General features: G+C 45.7%; 1 protein-coding gene across 10 annotated transcripts in view; it reads right to left on the bottom strand.

Moving 5' to 3' along the window:
- The window catches only part of MAP7D2 (MAP7 domain containing 2), a 106,891-nt gene extending 94,971 nt beyond the window's left edge, over positions 1-11,920 (bottom strand). For 6 of the 10 annotated variants that reach the window (XM_060291936.1, XM_060291939.1, XM_060291940.1 and 3 more), the window contains exon 1: positions 11,743-11,919. In XM_060291936.1, the coding sequence (XP_060147919.1) occupies positions 11,743-11,869 (127 nt within the window). In that variant the 5' untranslated portion in view covers positions 11,870-11,919. Of the gene's footprint in view, positions 1-11,742 lie in introns of all 10 variants that reach the window. The other 4 variants (XM_060291935.1, XM_060291937.1, XM_060291938.1 and 1 more) reach the window with 1 other exon arrangement.
- Between the last annotated feature and the right edge of the window lie 7,488 nt (positions 11,921-19,408).

Below are 19,408 nucleotides of genomic sequence, written 5' to 3'. Positions count from 1 at the left end.
GTGAACCACAGGAGCTAAGTACCAGTTCTGTTCTTGGTGGCCTGTGCACATCTGAGAGGGTCTGAACGACAAGTACCAAATACCAGAGCTTGTAGAGGAGAAACCAAAAATAGATGGGATAAATGAGGAGCTTGGGATGAACACACACACACACTACTATATATAAAATAGGTAATCAACAAGGACCCACTGTATAGCACAGTGAACTCTATTCAATATTCCGTAATAACCTATATGGGAAAAGAATCTGAAAAAGAATGCATATATGTATAACTTATTCACTTTGCTGTACACTTGAAACTAACACAACACTGTAAACCAACTATATACTCCAAAATAAAATAAAAATTAAAAAAAAATAGATGGGTATGAAGGAACTTGTTTGAGGCCCGAAACACACTACTTATTTCTTTTTTAAATAAATTTATTTATTTTACTTATTTATTATTTTTGGCTGCATTGGGTCTTCGCTGCTGCGTGCGGTCTTTCTCTAGTTGCAGCGAGCGGGGGCTACTCTTTGTTGCCGTGTGCGGGCTTCTCATTGCGGTGGCTTCTCTTGTTGTGGAGCACGGGCTCTAGGCTTGTGGGCTTCAGTAGCTGTGGCTCATCAGCTTCAGTAATTACGGCTCGCGGGCTCTAGAACACAGGCTCAGCAGTTGTGGCGCACGGGCTTAGTTGCTCCATGGCATGTGGGATCGTCCTGGATCAGGGCTCGAACCCGTGTCCCCTGCATTGGCAGGCGGATTCTTAACCACTGCTCCACCAGGGAAGCCCAACACACTATTTCTAACCTGGCAAGGTCAGTGAACATCTAGTTAACTGCACAATCCAATTCAGGAGCCGCTACCACATGTGGCTATTTAAATTATTTAAAATCAGACACAATTAAAAAGTCAGTTCCTCAGGGCTCAATAGCCACATGTGGCGAGCGGCTACCATTTGGAACAGACGTAGAACAGAAAAGAAAGTTCTATTGGACAGTGCTGCGTAGAGTATCTCCTGCTTGAATTGGCCTGATCATAAGAGGCACTCATTCTGAAGTCACCTTCACACACCTTTACATGTCATCTTTACACACCTTTAAAAAAGGGGGTAAGAATCCTTTTAATTTTTAACTAATAAAGATAAAATTATGTACCACAAAGGACAGTCTACATTCCTTAGTAGAAAGGCACCATGTCTTCTTGGGTCGTTCAGTCGAAACAGAGAGAAAGTAAAAGACAAGTAAGAGAAATGAAAGCTGAACAGGGTAGACTGAAACAGTCCATTTCACTCCCTTGACTGTTCTGCTATAAAAAGAGTTAATCTCACCCCAGAAGATTAGGGATATGTAGAAATTAATGGACCATTAATAAGAAGCAATTATTCTTTAGAAATAATTCGTGACTGACAAAAACAAAGTCAAGTGAAGTGGAAACTTAGGTGGGTGAGGAGGGGAAAAAAGGAGAGCAGGAACATGTTTTGCAGTAAGAAAAAAAATTACTTATTGTAATTGCAGTTAAGTGCAATTTCATTCCTTATACCTTTTTTTGAAAGATTGTATTTATTTATTTATTTTTGGCTGCGTTGGATCTTCGTTGCTGCGCGCGGGCTTTCTCTAGTTGCGGCGAGCAGGGGCTACTCTTCGTTGTGGTGCACGGGCTTCTCATTGCGGTGGCTTCTCTTGTTGCGGAGCACGGGCTCTAGGCGTGCTGGCTTCAGTAGCTGTGGCTCGCGGGCTCTAGAGCACAGGCTCAGTAGTTGTGGCACGCGGGCTTCAGTAGTTGTGGCTCACGGGCTCTAGAGCGTTTTATAATTGTGGATAACGGGCTTAGTTGCTCCGCGGCATGTGGGATCTTCCCGGACCAGAGCTCGAACCCGTGTCCCCTGCATTGTTAGGTGGATTTTTAACCACTGCACCACCAGGGAAGCCCCACAATCAGTAATTTTTTAGAGGGCTTTTCATCTGAAGATGTAACTAAATCTGCTTCAATAATACTGGTTACCTAGCTGATGAAAATGAACGAAATTTTGTTCATAACACATATCTACACTGGGGGAAAATTTACCCACGTGCAAGGAAAGCTTCCACTGAAGGCTGTCATAATATTTCACCACCATTTGTCACCCCTGACTGGTGCTCAAGAGAACCGAACACACACAGTTAATAAGGTAGAGAAGAGGAAATTCTCCTAAGAGGAGACCCAGCCCCCATGCACAGGGACGTTTGCCTCTCTAGTCAATGGAATGCTGAAAATGCATGCCTAGGTGCTAAGGGAGGAGAACATAGGGGAATCTTGTGTGTGTGTGTGTGTGGTGTGGGGTCTTTTTAAAAATAAGCACAGCAGGAGAATCCTGTTTTGCCCAGTTTATGATTCAGATGGTTATTTCAAGTTAAGGGCAAATATTAAGGTGTTGTTTTGAAACAAAGACACAGAGCACTACTTAATAAAGGACTTTTGGTGCCTGGTGAAAAATTCAAGCTGCAGGGGCATTTCCTGCTCTGTATTTATTAATTTCAGGTATTCATTTATGCACTCCTCTCTCCCTCCTTCTGCTTATATAAAATACAGCAGAAATGAATGTGAAAAGTGTGAGAAAGAGAAAAACAAGAGTGGGATAGAAAAATGGAGCTAAGAAGGAAGTTAATCCAATAGCTCGACCATAGCAATTGGGGTTGCACACTGGTTGACCTGCTAAACCAACAGTTAACTTTTTTTTTTTAATTTTTTTTTTTTCGGTATGCGGGCCTCTCACTGTTGTGGCCTCTCCCGTTGCGGAGCACAGGCTCCAGACGCGCAGGCTCAGCGGCCATGGCTCACGGGCCCAGCTGCTCCGCAGCATGTGGGATCTTCCTGGACCGGGGCACGAACCCATGTCCCCTGCATCGGCAGGCGGACCCTCAACCACTGCGCCACCAGGGAAGCCCTTTTTTTTTTAATTTTTAAAAAAATTTATTTATTTTTATTTTTGGCTGTGTTGGGTCTTCGTTGCTGCGTGCAGGCTTTCTCTAGTTGCGGCAAGAGGGGGCTACTCTTCGTGGCGGTGCGCGGGCTTCTCATGGCAGTGGCTTCTCTTGTTGCGGAGCACGGGCTCTAGGTGTGTGGGCTTCAGCAGCTGTGGCACGCGGGCTTCAGTAGTTGTGGCTCGCGGGCTCTAGAGCGCAGGCTCAGTAGTTGTGGCGCACGGGCTTAGTTGCTCCGCGGCATGTGGGATCTTCCCGGACCAGGGCTCGAACCCGTGTCCCCTGCACTGGCAGGAGGATTCTTAACCACTGCGCCACCAGGGAAGCCCCACCAACCGTTAACTCTTAAAGACTTGGTGTCAAAGGCAAAGACAGACCAACTGCTCAGGAGGAGGACAACTTGGTCTGGGCAGGGACTTGTCCTTCAGGCCCTGAAAGCGAATTCGGGTTAAGTGGCCCTGCCCAGTAAGTCCCCCTATAGCCAGTGCCAGCTCTGCCACATCATCAAACCTAGGACGCGGGAGGCGGGACAAGCCCCTGAATTCACTGGAACTGTCCAATTATGGGGTCTCCAGAGTTAGGGGGTCTGTCCTGTCAGCCAACCAGAACTTGTTGATCATAATCAGAGTGTGGCTTCTGTGAACAGGAACTAGGAAAGCACATCACTAGCCCTGGGGCGAAATGACCAGAACTGCCCTCACAGAGCCCATCCTGACCCAGCCCAGCAGACCCCACCCCGCAGACAGGGTTCCCCACCGGACCCGACACTGAACCTGGGAGAGCCTGCGCTGGCTAATACCGTTCTCCTCCCACTGTTCCATCAGTATCATACCATGCTTTCCCTCCGTAACAGCCCAACATTTACCACAAAGCCGAGCCCACTCCCTTTCCACAGCCTGCCAGGTCCCCGAGACAATCCGTGCCAGGGCCTCGGCACTTGCCCACCCTGGGGAAAGCAAAAGCAGCTTCTCTCCTCCAGAGCCTGAGGGTCCAGGGAGGTTTTGCCTTATTGTAGGGGAGACCGTTTTATCAAAGCATCTTTTGAGTTCCACACAAGAGATCTAAGATAGACTGAATACCGCAGCATACATCCTGTTCTTCATACCACACTCAATACCATGGTGCCCTATGTGACCAACAGAACTTTCCGCCATGAGGAAAATGTTCTAGATCACCGCGTCCAATATGCGAGCCACTAGCCACAGCTGGCTACTGGGCAGCTGAACTGTGACTAGTCCACGTAGAGATGTGCTGAAGCATAAAGTCTTCCACTGGTTTTGGAAGACTTGGTGCAAAGAACAGAATGTCAGATATCTCATTAATAATTCTTTACACTGATTACATGTTGAAATGACAATATTTTAGATATACTGAATTAAATAAATTGTATTATTATATTAATTTCCCGTTTCTTTTTGCTTTTTCAATGCAGTTATTAGAAAATTTAGGAGTACATATGTGACTAGCATTCTATTGGTATTAGCCAGCACCAACCTATACCATTATTTAGTAGTTTTCTTTAAACTGAATTTTTTTCATTTTTTTAATCATTCTGAAAATATTCGTGAAATTACAGTTTGAAAATATTCATGAAATTACGGTTTGATGTATTAGTTGTATTTTTACAACACAATTAAAGAATCCACAGGACCATTAATCTAAAATTGAGAAGATAAGTTTGTCCACGTGTAACCTAAACCCTCTTAGGTACCACACCCTTTGGGAAATGCTGGCCCAGGACAGAGCTACTCAGAGTGTGGCCTGTGGACAGATGCCAGCCTCCTTATTGTTCATTATCGTCCACAATAAGGACATAAATTGAGAGCACGTATTTAGAAACATTCATAGCAATTTGACAAAGTAATGTGATACCCATTGATATCTTGGAATCTGGTATCTAATCTGATATTTTAAAATTGGGACCTGTATTTTACATGTGCTTTATATTTTGTTTCTAGTAAGTCCTTTAAATTGTATTTAAGAGTTAGAGACACACTGGGCTAGAGTATAAGAGAATCTTCCGTGGGCCTTCCAGAGTGATGACCTAAGAGCCGCAGTCCTCAGTCACAGCCAATGCAGTGCTCTAAGACAGGAAAGCATACTAAGGAGATCTTCCAGACCCCAACATAAAGGCTGGCACAGAGGGGATGGGGGCTTAATTCCTGGCAAATAAGAAATTCTGTTAAATGAAACTTCTCTTCCTCTAAGCATTTTTGTTGATAAAACTTTTGCTGTAATTCTAAGAAATGAAGGTCCTCATCACCTCTGTAGAGAAAAACAACTGTACACTATAAAAAAAGGTACACAAAATCCTTATAAAATGTATATCGATAGTACTGAGCTAGAGCTTGACAGGGGTACAGAAAATGCGGGAGGCATGACCCATGTGCAAAAGGAATTTGTTATAATCTATCTGGAATGGCACAGAGGCATGGAGATTAAAAATACTTAACTCTAGAGTCAAACACACTTACTGTGTGACCTTGACCAACTTATTGAACCTCTCTCTTTTTTTTTTTTTTTTTTTTTGCCGTGCCACACAGCATGCAGGATCTTAGTTTCCTGACCAGGGATCAAACCTGGGCCCTGGCAGTGAAAGGGCTGAGTCAGGGAATTCCCTTACTTAACTTCTCTTAGTGTCAATGTACTTAGCTGTTACAGTAGAGAATCTCCGAAAAGGGAGATTCCTCCTCTCCTAGTAGGCACTTACCATGCCTCACCTCAAGAGGTGGAGTCTATTTCCCCGCCCCTTGAATCTGGGCTGGCTTTGTGACTTGCTTTGACCACCAAATGCAGCAGAAGGGACATTCTGGGACTTTCAAGTCTGGGCCATAAGAGAACTGGCAACCTGCACTTCCTGGCTCTTGAAGAACAGCTGCCACACTGTGAGGAAGGCCAGGACAGACTCCTTGTGTAATTTGAGACACCCAGACCATGAGAGGCCATCTTGAACATTTCAACCCCACTGAGCTCCCAGCTGACAGCACAGGCAGCAGGAGAACCACTCAACTGAGCCCAACCAACCCCCTGAATGGTGAGAAATAGTAAGTTTGGAGTGTTTCGCTACACAGGAATAGAAAATTACAAATCTCTAAAATGAGAATAAAAACAGTATAAAGGATGGCTATGAGGAATAAAGTAAATAACGTATGACAAGTGCTTATAACGGTGCTTGGGACATAAGTGCTCAACAATTAGCAGCTGTTACTATTTGAGGAGCTAAAATGAACACATGTGCAATATATGACTGCAGACTACTTGGGAGGTTCCATTCAGGTTCTCAGGGCCCTGCAGGCCCCGAGCAGAGGAATGCCCAGGAGGTGAAAAGACAAGGCTTTGCGGTGAACGCAAGTATTGGACCTGAAGAATGCAGCGTGCAGAACGATGGTTTTTAAATCCCTGATGCATGGAGAGCCACCCGAGAACTTCCGGGCAACCACAATATGTGCGCACATCAAGGGCTGAAGCCTAGAGGTCTCCATGGAGACAGTGTAGATGGGTGGCTGCCAGGACCTGGGGAGTGGATGACGGGTGAGGGGGAATGGGGAATGACAGCTAATGGTTATGGGGTTTCTCTGCGGGGTGACGAACATGTTCTAAAATTGACTGTGGTGATAGCTGTACAATTCTGTGAATATACTGACAACCACTGAATTGGGCATTTTAAATGGCAAGAGGAAAGCTACCGCTCCCCAAGAGAGAAGCAGACCGAGGCCTACATTGAGACAGAGCTCAGAGGCGGATGAAGGGGATCCCGAGGCCCAGCGTGCCCCGGAGCCTCAGGTGCCTAGCCAGCAGACTCCTCATTGGAAAGCGGTCACCTCAAACATGAGCTGGGCGGTGAGCAATCCCTCCTGGGCCACGGCGCCCCAAGGGCAGCTACCCTGGACCACTGCCTCTTCCTTCTTCTGGTGTAATTCGTTCAAAAGAGCCTAGAGGGCAGGGCCACGGAAAGTTTTCAAATTATCAGACTGCTGCCAGAGTCAGCTCTGCCTGCGAACCCTCCCTCCCCCACCCCCCGGAACTGGGCAATACCATCATAAGCATCATCAGACTACCTGCCCTGTGAGCACCTACTATGCTGAGCCATTATGAGTTCTACCTTGTTAAACCCTCCCAACAAAGCCCACTAGACTATTGACCAGCATCCCCCAGAAAACCACATCTCTCGTCTGCCCAAAGCAACCCTGCAAATCCTACTGTGTTATAAGTCAATCAGTATAGCTACTACAGAAGGCAAGATGTTCTTTTAAAAAGTGAACCATGGCAGAAGATGGGGCATCTGAATGAGAGGAAAACATCCTTTAATTGTGGAGAAGGAGAAGGGATAGAGATAGAAATGACAGAATTTGACCAGTCGGGTCACTAGGGTCAGTACATCAGAAAAGAAACAGTTGATGGTCAGACTTTCAGGAATTTGCCCTGAAGGTCCTGCCAGGTCCGAGTCCTTCAGTGCCATAACTCCACAAAGCCAGAAGCCCCAGATCAAATACAACTTTCTTTCGCTCCTGACCTTGGCCCTTCTCACTGCCGAAGGGACTTGCAACGTTAGGACACACGCACAAGCTCAAGTTGCTCCTCTTGGTCCAAACAGCTCTACGATGACAGTGGTCAATAATGGTTTTAGGGACTTCCCTGGTGGTCCAGTGGTTAGGACGCCGCGCTTTCATTGCTGAGGGCCCGGGTTCAGTCCCTGGTCGGGGAACTAAGATCCCACAAGGCGTGCAGTGTGGCAAAAAAAAAAAAAAAAAAAAAAAGAATGGTTTTAAATGTAGCAACTTTGAGAAAGGATGAAGAACTCTGATTTCTTGGGGCCCTACTCTCAGCCTTTCCTTTTCCCTACTGTGGCCCCTGGGGGGAGGCTCTCCTGAACTTCCAGTCTGCACTCCTCCATTCTCCTGATCTAGGATGGGGGATGGAAGACAGGCAGATGGAAGGACAGCAGGGAACCTCGTCTCAACTCAAAGCAATTCCCTCCTTACCAGGGAACCATGGGCAAATGGATTGAACTCAGTAAACAGTATTTACCTGCAGAAAGCACTGGAAAGTTCAACAAGCCTCAGGAAACATGCTTTGTAATTCCACTATCTCAAGCTCCTCCACCGACACACTTCTTTAATCCAACTCACGAGTATTTCCTCAACCCAGTGGAGCTGCTCCCAGCATAATGCAATTGTCAAACATCAGTTACACACCTGTTGCGTGAAAAAACTGTGAGGAGGGGGCTTCCCTGGTGGCGCAGTGGTCGAGAGTCCGCCTGCCGATGCAGGGGACACGGGTTCGTGCCCCGGTCCGGGAAGATCCCACATGCCGCGGAGTGGCTGGGCCCGTGAGCCATGGCCGCTGAGCCTGCGCGTCCGGAAGCCTGTGCTCCGCAACGGGAGAGGCCACAACAGTGAGAGGCCCGCGTACCGCAAAAACAAAGACAAAAACCTCTGAGGGGGAGTAGGATGACCATCCAGTCACCCTCTGCACCAGGCCTCGCCCTCAAGCCAATCATCTAACAGAAGGGACAATGGCTAACCAGCTTCAGCATTTACTGTGTGTCAAGCACTGCTTTACAGATATCAATTCCTTCATCTTCAAGGCAGTGTTTCTATCCCCCCCCCCCACGGTGTTCTTAAGCCCATTTTAAAGGTGAGAAAACTAAAGCTCAGCAGTGTCTCCCTGAGGTGAGACATCAGGAAGGGGAGAGGCGGCATTCACACCCAGGCAGTCTGGATCTCGATCGCCCGAGCTCCAATGACAGCAGGAGCCACCAGCACAGGGCCCTGCTCACAGTGGGCACCCAATGAACACCTGCCGAGAGGAACTGGAAGGTTAATGTCGTCACACGTGCAGAAGGATAAGAGTGCTTTCCTGCAGGTGCTGCAGGCACAGGCAAGACGAGTTCCTTAATTCAGACTGAGAGAAGCCTAGAGGAAGTGAACGCCCGAAGGGAAAAGGGGAGAAGGGGGCATTTCAGACTGAGCGGTGCCCAGGACCTGTGTAACAGCGAGGCAGCCTGACAACGGTGACCTGGTGACTCTGCTTGCCCTCTAAAGGCATTGAGGCAGAACCAAGCAACAGGCGCTTGCTCCGCATTCCTGATACTGTGATATAACACAAGCACTAAAGAGAACAGCACATCTGGTAATTTCTCTTCTGGGAGTAACTGAAAGGAAAGAAAGCAAGCATCACTGGTGGGTAATGGGGAAAAAATGCACAGGATTTCAGTATTGGAAGAACCTGTTGCTAGAAGAAACAACCAGAGAGGTATTCCCCTGCGACCTTCTACAACAGCTCCCAGGAAAACCACTTGCCGGCCCATATCGCCCAGCTGTGCTGCCGTGAAATTGTCCGAGAGCCTAAACACCTCAGGCCTCTTAGTCTTTTCTGCCCCTCACAGCACTCAGCACAAGCTTAGGATCAATGGTTGACTCTCAAGAAATGCAGGTTCACTCTCATCAAGAATGGGTCCCAAATGATAAGGCCTTGGGCAGCCAAGAGTAATCAGTACCAAGATGTATTATAATAAAACCTCAAAGGGCTTCCCTGCTGGCGCAGAGGTTAAGAATCCGCCTGCCAAGGCAGGGGACACAGGCTTGAGCCCTGGTCCAGGAAGATCCCACATGCTGCGGAGCAGCTGCGCCCGTGCGCCACAACTACTGAGCCTGCGCTCTAGAGCCCACGAGCCACAACCACTGAAGCCTGTGCGCCTAGAGCCCGTGCTCTGCAACAAGAGAAGCCACTGCAATGGGAAGCCCGAGCACCTCAACAAAGAGTAGCCCCCGCTCGCCGCAACTAGAGAAAGCCCGCACGCAGCAATGAAGACCCAACGCGGACAAAAGTAAGTAAATAAGTAAATATTAAAAAAACACAAAAAACTCAAAAATCAAGACTTCTCTGAGGATGACATTATTTTTCTAAGTACCTAGCCTCACAAAACCCACTTGAAAGAACAAACCATGGTACTACCTGGCACCTAAATTGAACACTCCAATTATTCCACATCAACCCTTATGCACATAGAAGTTTATGAAATATATATATATATATGTGTGTATATATATATGTGTGTGTGTGTGTGTGTGTGTGTGTGTGTGTATATATATATATACATTTTGGCCGCATCGCGCGGCTTGTGGAATCTTAGTTCCCAGACCAGGGATTGAACCCATGCCCCCTACGGTGGAAGCTCGGAGTCTTAACCACTGGACCACCACGGAACTCCCTGAAATATTTTAAACCTTCACACAACATGTCTTTCCATATTTCTAATTTCAAATGAAGGAAAAGAGCTTTAAGCTATTTTTCTACAATAAAGTTTCCAAGTAGAACTTAATAAGGATGTCCCCTTATTGAGTGCCTTCAAATAAATTAAAATATCACAGATATTTCAGGCTCAACCATACAGCTCCGCCCTGCCTCTAAAACATCGAAACGACCTAATTGTTTAAACTCGACCAAATAAAAATGTGAACTTTAACAACCTCCCTTTTCCAATGTTATATTCTACTAGGTCCCCCTCCCCCAAGGCTGGCTCTGATGGATGGGTGGGTTTTGGGTTTCTCCCTAGCACATGCAGCCGAGTTTCCCAAACAAAAAGGACGAAAACAGAAGTACATCTTTTTAGTATTTATATCACTATCCTGTGATATCTGTTAAATTCTGCCTTCAAAACAAATGCGTGATGAAAAACGCAAACTGGGAAAGATTTAAGCCACCTCCTCCTTCTCGAAATGATGCAAATGAAGGCCCAATCAGAACATACCCCTCCCCCATGAAAACCATGTTTTAAGTGACTAAAGAACATTGCCCTTGATTTCCTTCCCTTCCTTGGTACACCTTACATAAAACACGCAGATCTTCACTATGTGATAATTCTCCAAATCCTATACTTAAGATCTGTGCGCTTTTGTGGGATGCACGTTATACTGCGGTAAAACACGCCTTAAAAATACCTCACACTAACTTAAAAAAAAAAGGTGTTGCCAGGAAAAACATGAAATCGGTTTCCAAGTTGCTTACACACCCGCACTACCTGCAACCACTTTACAGAACGTTAGAAGATGCGAAACCAGCTTATCTAAAATTCTGCCAAATGTCCTCAAAATCTCTCCCTGCTTCGCTCGTTTCCAGGCAGCCAATCCGGGGACCATCCCTCCTTAGCTCCCAGCAGCTGCAGCCTCTAGGGCCGGGGGACTCATCCGTCGCACTGCCACGCGAGGGAGCCGCGACCCCGCCAGACCCCTGGGCAGCGCACCCGCGGCCGCCGGGAGCGCAAGCGGGCGGCAGGGGAACCCGGCCCGGGGCTCGCAGCTGGCCACCCCTGCCAGTGGGTGACGCGCCGGTTCTGCCCCCCGGGGACGCCGCGAAGCATGAAGCTGGGCTGCCCCTCGCGCGCGACGCCCGAGACGCAGATTGGGCAGGCGCGCAGGCCCCGGCCACCCCCCGCGCCCGCTCGGTCGGCCCCAGTGCCCCCCACGCCTGCTGCTCCGCGATGCGGGGCCAGCCCCCCGGGCCCCTGGGGCATCAAGCGTGGCCCCGGTCCCCGCACGCCAAACATACCTGCCACCCACCCTAAGCCACCCCCAATCCCACCCACTCTGGCCACTCGAGAGCGTACTCTGCCACCGGCACCGTGAGGGGCGCCGGCCCCGGGGTCCCGCGCCCAGGCGACCCCGGGCTGAGGAAAGGACATTAGCTCAGTTCCGCGCCCCGCCCCCCACAGCCTCGCGCTCCACAACCTCTACCTCTTGCGGCCCGCCCGGGGGGCCTGAGGCTCCCATGCGCCCGCCGCATCCCGGGAGCCCTACCTGAAGGCCGGTGGTTGGGCGGCGAGGTCCGCACCGCGCCCGGTTCGGCCATCTTCCCGGGAAGCGGGGGGGCCCGCGTAGACCCCTCCGTCCCGGCTGCCGCCCCGCAGTCGACGCCGTGCTCCATCGGGATGCCGGGGCCGCACAGGCGCACTGCCCCTGCCGCCGCGCCGTATCGGACCTGCGCGCGTCCGTACGCGCACGCGTCCCCCCCACGGCGTGCACGTGCGATGTGCGCACCGGTTCTCAAGCCGCGCACGAGCACCGCGTGCACACGCGAGCTGCACACGGGTCCTCAAGCAGCAGGCGCCTACCTCGTGCACTTGGCAATATGCACACCAGCCCTCACACAGCACGAGTACACGGCGTGCACGTGCAGTGTGAGCACTAGTTCTCATAGCGCTCCCACACACCGCGTGCACGTTCGATGTGCACACACATCCTCACAGCGCGCACGCACACACGGCATGCACACGGTTCCTCATACAGTGCGCACACACAGCATGCACACACCGGTGTAAACACACGTCCCCACACAGTGCATACACTCAGCATTATATATATATGGGATGTAGTTTCTCACACAGGGTGCACACACATCCTCACGCAGTGTGAACACAGCGCGCACACACCATGTGTACACACCTGCCCACCCAGCACGCACATGTTCTCACACGGCTCGCAGAAGTTCACACACACTAGGCATCCACATACGTAGAGCTGCAGCTCTGGAAACAGGTCCTCTTAGGGCCTCGGGCAGGCGCCGCTTGGGCCAGTGCCACATGTGCAGATGCCTCCCTCCAAGCACAAAGGTGCACGGGTGGCAGGCGCTAGGTCTTCCCTCACCGCAGCGAGGGGCTCCAGGAAGCCAGACTGGTGGACCTTCAAGGAAGAGGAGGGGCACGCAGTCAGCCTTCCAACCATGCCCCCACTCCCAGGCTGATTCCACCCGAGCGCTACTCAATGGCTTCTTCCTGGTGTGCAAATAATGCACTAGAGAAATCTCTGTGAGAACATCTCTGGGAAGACAAATGAGAGTGCACTGAACGTGTAGCCTTGGGAGTAGGCGTCTGGACAGGGTGTGGGGGCCTGTGGAGGTGTGTTTCCCCTGGATGTCCTTTTACCCCTGCCAGAGCACTTAACTTCTTTTCAAAAATATACATATTGAAAGACATCTTCGCAGAGCCAGCTCAAGCCTCCAGGTGTTTACCCAGATATAGCCTGCCGAGTGATAACCCACTCCAGGGGAGCCCCAGGCTGCACGTTTCTCTGGTGGGCAGTGACCAGCCCCCGGGTTTTAACTTCCACCCCTGAGGGAGAAAGAAATGCAAGGTTAAAAAGCCGAATAGAGCTGAATCAGGGTACAAGGTTTCTTTGGGGAGGGTGATGGTAACATTATAGAATTACATCATAGGGATGGTTGACTCTATACTAAAAGCCACTGTACATTTTAAACGGGTGAACTTTATGGTGTGTAAATTATACAAAAAAAAAAAACCACACAAGTTGAAACTCTCAGTAACTGACAACCAGATTCTTAGTGAAAAGCTTGGGAAGAGTCCCTTTGTTGGCACAAAAATGTGATGAACGTGTTCATGACACTCCCAAAGGTGTGCTAGGAGTAGGGCGCAGCTATGGTGAGAAAGCCAGAAGGGGAGTTTAGACACAAACAAGCAGAAAAGCGGGCAAGTTGGGGCTGGCCCCTTGTTTGTAATGAAAACTGCTTCCAACTCAATAAGATTGAGACAAGTTAATTAGGGCTTGGGAGCTGTTTTCACTTTTTCTTTTTTCTTCTTTTGGTCTTACAGACCTTGGGTACGAGCTTATAACTCATCCACCTCCTGAGCTCAAGGCTTGCTGACTTGTCAGAATACCCCTGTCTAGTTTGATTCTATTTTTTTCTCTTTTGATTCTATTTTTTCTGTTTATTTTCTATTCCCACTTGCATTCCTCTCTTCAATCATATACACCTCCTGTTTAATATATTTTTGTAGTTCTACTTTCAAACATATAGTGAAGATATGCGTGGTTTAAATTTATATAAATGATAAGGCACACCAGCTATCATTCTGTTTTTCCTTGCTTGGAATTGTTTTCAACATCTATCCATTGCAACTGTATACAAATCTATCAGAAACAGATTAACTGGGACTTCGCCTTCCAATGCAGGGGCTGTGGCAGCTAAGATCCCACATGCCTGGAGGCCAAAAACCCAAAAAACATAAAACAGAATATTGTAACAAATTCAGTAAAGACTTTAAAAATGGTCCACATCAAAAAAAAGAGATTAACCATTTATTCTGGTTTACTCTTCTGTAAATTACCTGTTCAATCCCTGTCTTTCTATTGGGCTACTTGTCTTTCTCTTGTTGATTTCCAGGTTTTTTGTATTCTAGATAATCCTTATGGGCTTAAATATTTCACGCTAGCCAACTAACGTTTTCTAAGATTAGCAAAACGTCAATTTTTACGCCAAAATCAATCCATTTAAAAAAGCTTCTTATATGGAAATAACCACAAACTTACAGAAAAGTTGCACAAATAAGAATTTACAAATAAGTCATATGCCCTTTACTCAAACTCACCTATCATTGACATTTTACCCCATTTATCATTTGTAATCCTAGCTGTACCTCTTTTTTTTTTTATCCTTGGTTGTTTTGCTAGCAAGCTGCATACATATACACGGCCTTCCCCTTAAATACTTCAGTGCGTATTTCCTAAGGATATTGTCTTTTTATTTTTGGCTGTGTTGGGTCTTCGTTGCTTTGCGCGGGCTTTCTCCAGTTGCGGCAAGCGGGGGCTACTCTTTGTTGAGGTGCTCGGGCTTCTCATTGGGGTGGCTTCTCTTGTTGCAGAGCACGGGCTCTAGGCGCGCGGGCTTCAGTAGTTGCGGTGCACGGGCCCTAGAGTGCAGGCTCAGTAGTTGTGGCGCACAGGCTTAGTTGCTCCGCAGCATGTGGGATCTTCCAGGACCAGGGCTCGAACCCGTGTCCCCTGCACTGACAGGTGGATTCTTAACCACTGCGCCACCAGGGAAGTCCTCTCAGGATAGTCTTAAACACCCACATTAGTTATCAACTTCAGTAAATATAACATGGATACAATAATTTTACCTAATTGGCTGCCAGTTTCTCCAGTATAGAGGTGCTATTTTTCTCTTGCAACTAATCGGCAATCTGTGGGGAGCCACTTTAAGGCCAAGCAAATATTCTACTCCTTGCCAAAACTTCCTCCTAAGGTTTAACATCCATTGATAGTTCTTCATTCAATCTTTCCCATGGTTACAAAATAAAACCTATCAATTTTCACCTTATGCTTATGGTTTGTGCTTTAAGAGGTCTTGGTTTTGTTCTGGATACAGATGTAAAAGGTCAAATTGTACTATGTTTATTGTAGTCCCTCAACTCCGGTGGAGATGAACCTCAAGGGGGAAAGAGAACAACTCAAATTGTAGTTAGAAGGAATTAACGAGGGCCATAGGTCTTAATTATATACTTGCCCACTCACAATAGTCTACATTTTCATTAGTTTACAGATTTACCTTTAAAGCAATTTATTTTCTGTATACGGTGACAAGAGATCCATATTTACTTTTCTCTGTAAAATGTAGGTTTGTCCAGCACCAACTTTTAAGTACTCTATCCTTTCCCCAATGATTTTGAAACCACTTTTATCATGTATCAGATTCCCATATGTACATGGGCTTGATTCTGAGCTCTTTATTCTGATCTTTTTGTCTGTTACTGCATCTATTATTTATTACTATGGATTATGGTGTGACAGTATCTGATGAAGTTCTTTGCTCTGCTTTTAAAATTGCCTTAGAAATTCATAATTTCCATATGAACTTATTCTAGAATCAATTTTTCTATCCCCCCCAAATCCTGTTGGAATATTAATCAGAACTGGCATTTTTATGACATCATACCATCTATGAGCAGTGTCTTTCTATTTAAGCCATCTGTTTAACAAAATGACATTAGTTTGCTGGGCTTTTGCCATTAGGCTAACTTCCTAAAAATCTAGTTAGAGCTGAACGACATTTTTTTTCTTTTTAGCATCACCGCGCAGCATGCAGGATCTTTGTTCCCTCGAACCCGTGCCCCCTGCAGTGGAAACACGGAGTCCTAACCACTAGATCACCAGAGAATTCCCTGAACATCTTAAAATCTGTTATACCATCTAGTTGTTAAGTCTAGTGCAGCAATTCTCAATTTTTTTGCCTCGGAGTCCCTTTACAGCAAGGGTTGGTAACCTACGGCCTGTAGGCCAAATGTAGCCCACCACCTACTTCTGTTAATGAACTTTTCCTGCAATGCAGTCTCATTCATTTGTTTATGTGTTGTCTCAGGCTATTGTGCAACACAACACTGACAGAACTGAATAGCTGTAAGAGAGATCATATGGCCTACAAAGCTTAAAATATTTACTATCTGGTCCTTTAGTAAAAGTTCACCAACTCCTATCTTACACCTAAAATTGAGACTCCCAAAGAACTTCTGTAATCTGCTAATGGCGGTGAATGTTTAGTTTTCCAAAACTCAATTTTTACTTGAAAGCGCATGTGTGATATTGCAACAAACACTCAGTTTTCCTTGAAATGACAAGTTCACCTGTGGGAGTATTGATGTGCTAGAAAATTTTTAAAAGATTTGTTACTTTAACAGTAAGCCTAAATAACATACTTTTAATGAAAAGTAACAACCCCCTCCCAATTTGAGAAGAGTGGCGTTGTTTCACATTTTTGCAAATCTCTTTACTGTCTGGCTTAAATGAAAATTGAGTCTCGGGACTTCCCTGGTGGTCCAGTGGTTAAGAATCTGCCTTCCAATGCAAGGGACTCGGGTTCGATCCCTGTTCGGGGAACTTAGATTCCACATGCTGTGGGCAACTAAGCCCACGCACCGCAGCTAGAGAAGCCCGCATCCTGCAATGAAGATCCCGCATGCTGCAACTAAGACCCGAGGCAGCCAAATAAATAAATATTTTTAAAAAAGTAAAATCGAGTTGCATATCTGCTTTTGTATTCAGTGTGTTACAATATGTTTTCGTTAAAGCACATGAAGAAAATCTGGCCACTATGTAGTTGGAAAAGGGAGAACTATTTTAACGGCTTTTCAGGTAACCGTGTATGCTCTTGACACTATACCCAATCCTGACAAATGGTAACTTCTTAAAGTTAGTTGCATTGTGGAATCTAATACTGAATCAGTGATCTTTTCATACTAGTACGTTAAAACCCACTCATCATTTAGAAAATACTGCTTGACTCCGCTACGATCTTCCAAATGTCAACACACTTCATTCTACAGTATTAAAAAGTCACATTCATTATTACCACCTCTGATCTCTTCACTGCGAAGCCGTCAAGCTAATGGTGGCAACATCAGTTTCCCCAAACTCTTATCACCTCCAACAAATGCTGTCAGTTGTTTTCCTTAAAGTGACAGGGTTATTTTGAGAAAACCTGACCACAAACGCACGTTTGCATAACCAGTTTGTCTGTTGTTCTTTCAAGTAAAAATGGTATTCCAAGAAAAACGATGGCCAGTTCAGTTTGCAACTCAATAATCGCACGAGTGTTTTTCCGTGAGGCAACTATGGTACTTCACAGCACGCAGATGTGTTTCATGGAGCACGTTTTAACCTTGTCACACGAACTATTAAAAACATGTGTACTCAAGGGTTGGATTTAATAAGATTAATCATTTTACTGCTTGTCAGGGACATTCTTAAGTAAAATTCGCTTTTTAAAAGAAATTGTGAGTTTCTATGTTTGCTTTCGGTAGATAAACTATCAAGTTAGGAAAATCCCGATTATTCTTAGATTTACAAGAGATATTTAAAAGCATAAATATGCATTGAACTTTATCAAACGTGCAAAACTCCAACTAATTCTATACCTGACAGTCCAGTGGATCAAATCAGCAATGAGACTTTACTCAGGTTTTGTCCCCACTTTTTGATCTGCCATTATCAGACTGTGAACCGAACAAAGCCTGGATTGGAACAGAAAAGACTGGCTTTTTAAAAGAGAGCAAGTTAAAAAAGAAAAACAAAAGTGAGCAAGTTGACCAGAGGATAAATATCTACTTCACCTATGTCTTTGCACAGTATAAAATAAGGCCCAGTGAATGGGATTCTGGAAATTTGAGATCATTCTGGACAACTGATTTACCATCAGAAAATGTCTTCAGCACAGGTTTGTAACAAATTCACTTGCCCAGAAAATGCAACCCTGTAACTGCAGTCTGACCAAACGGATTCATTCAAATCAAACAACCAAAAACACAAAAATAAAAAACAGATTAAGTATACATTTCCCTCATACATCAAAATTTTCAGAAAAGAATGATCATGAATAAAAGTTTAGTTAAAAATGTCATAAACAGTTTGAAAAGAATCAACTGCATACACTGTTGAAAGTTATTTCATATTTTATTTCTAATTGCAATAGTTTGCATCTGATTACATAATTCCAAATGATGGGAAAGGAAACCTCCAAATCAGTACCAATTAGCTGTCATGAATCTATGGTAAAAGGACTCATTAAAGACTTCAGAATGAAAGATGACCAGAGCTACCAATATTACTAATTATAAGCTTTCTCTAAAGAAATATAGAGCAAGTTGGTACTTTGCAAAATACCTTTCTTTAAGCAATTTAGAGACTTCCATCTGTTAGTCTTATGCTGAATTAAATGAGGGTGGTAGCAATTATTTTAAATATTGTGTCGACATGAATATACAAATATATATTCTACACACTTCTTTTGTTATAGGAACCAAAGACTGCAAGTAAAAGAAATGGTAAATAGAGAATAAAAAAGACGTGCATATTCTATCTTACACAGTCCTGGATATCAAGTGAATAGTGGCGGACACTGCTCTAAGTGGATCACACATACGAACACGCATTATTAATCCTCCCAACATTTCTGTGATTCTGCAGGTACTCTTCTCATCATCTCCATCTTACAGGTGAGGAGCCTGAAGCTCAGACAAGCTGGAGAAGGTGCCCGTGGTCACCTGCAGGTAAAGGGCAGAGTGGGGGTTGTGGCACAGGCTGCCTGACCTCAGAGCCCATGTTCTTCACTCTCTACCACATGCCTCCTAAGCACTAGGCGGCTGTGGGAGGAAGAGAAGACACAGTCCAACACACCCTCCAAATTCATCGGTTCACTCCATACCTGAGAGGCTAGTGTCTTATCACACTTATAGTAAGACTTAATTCAGATTTTGTTCTTTTCTAAAATAGGAAGAAAAAAGCAATGATGGTAGTTGAAGGTAAATAAAAAACACAAAGTGGTATGTAAAAGCTGTATAAATGCAACTTCCCCTTACTAAGCAGGACAGAGATCTAAACCTCTCACACCAATACAAATCTTTTTAATCTTTATGACAGGTAACATAAAGAACTTACTTTCATTTCACTGCCAAGCCATAGTTAATACTGGATGTTGTTAAATCTGTACACAATACAAATAAAGTATAAATCCAGCTAGGTATTTTATTTGAAACATGCTTTTACCTATTAGATTACTCACTTGCTCTGAAGTCAATACTGACAGCAGTTTGTATCTATTCAAGATGTTATGCAATGTCCTATAATTTAATATTTACACAAGATAGATGAGAGTAAGTTAAACTACAAGTCACCAGGA

Source organism: Globicephala melas, chromosome X (assembly GCF_963455315.2).
Source record: "Globicephala melas chromosome X, mGloMel1.2, whole genome shotgun sequence".
NCBI classification, from domain to species: domain Eukaryota; kingdom Metazoa; phylum Chordata; class Mammalia; order Artiodactyla; family Delphinidae; genus Globicephala; species Globicephala melas.
The sequence above is the reverse complement of the archived record's forward strand: the minus strand, read 5'-3'. Positions and strand labels throughout refer to the sequence as shown.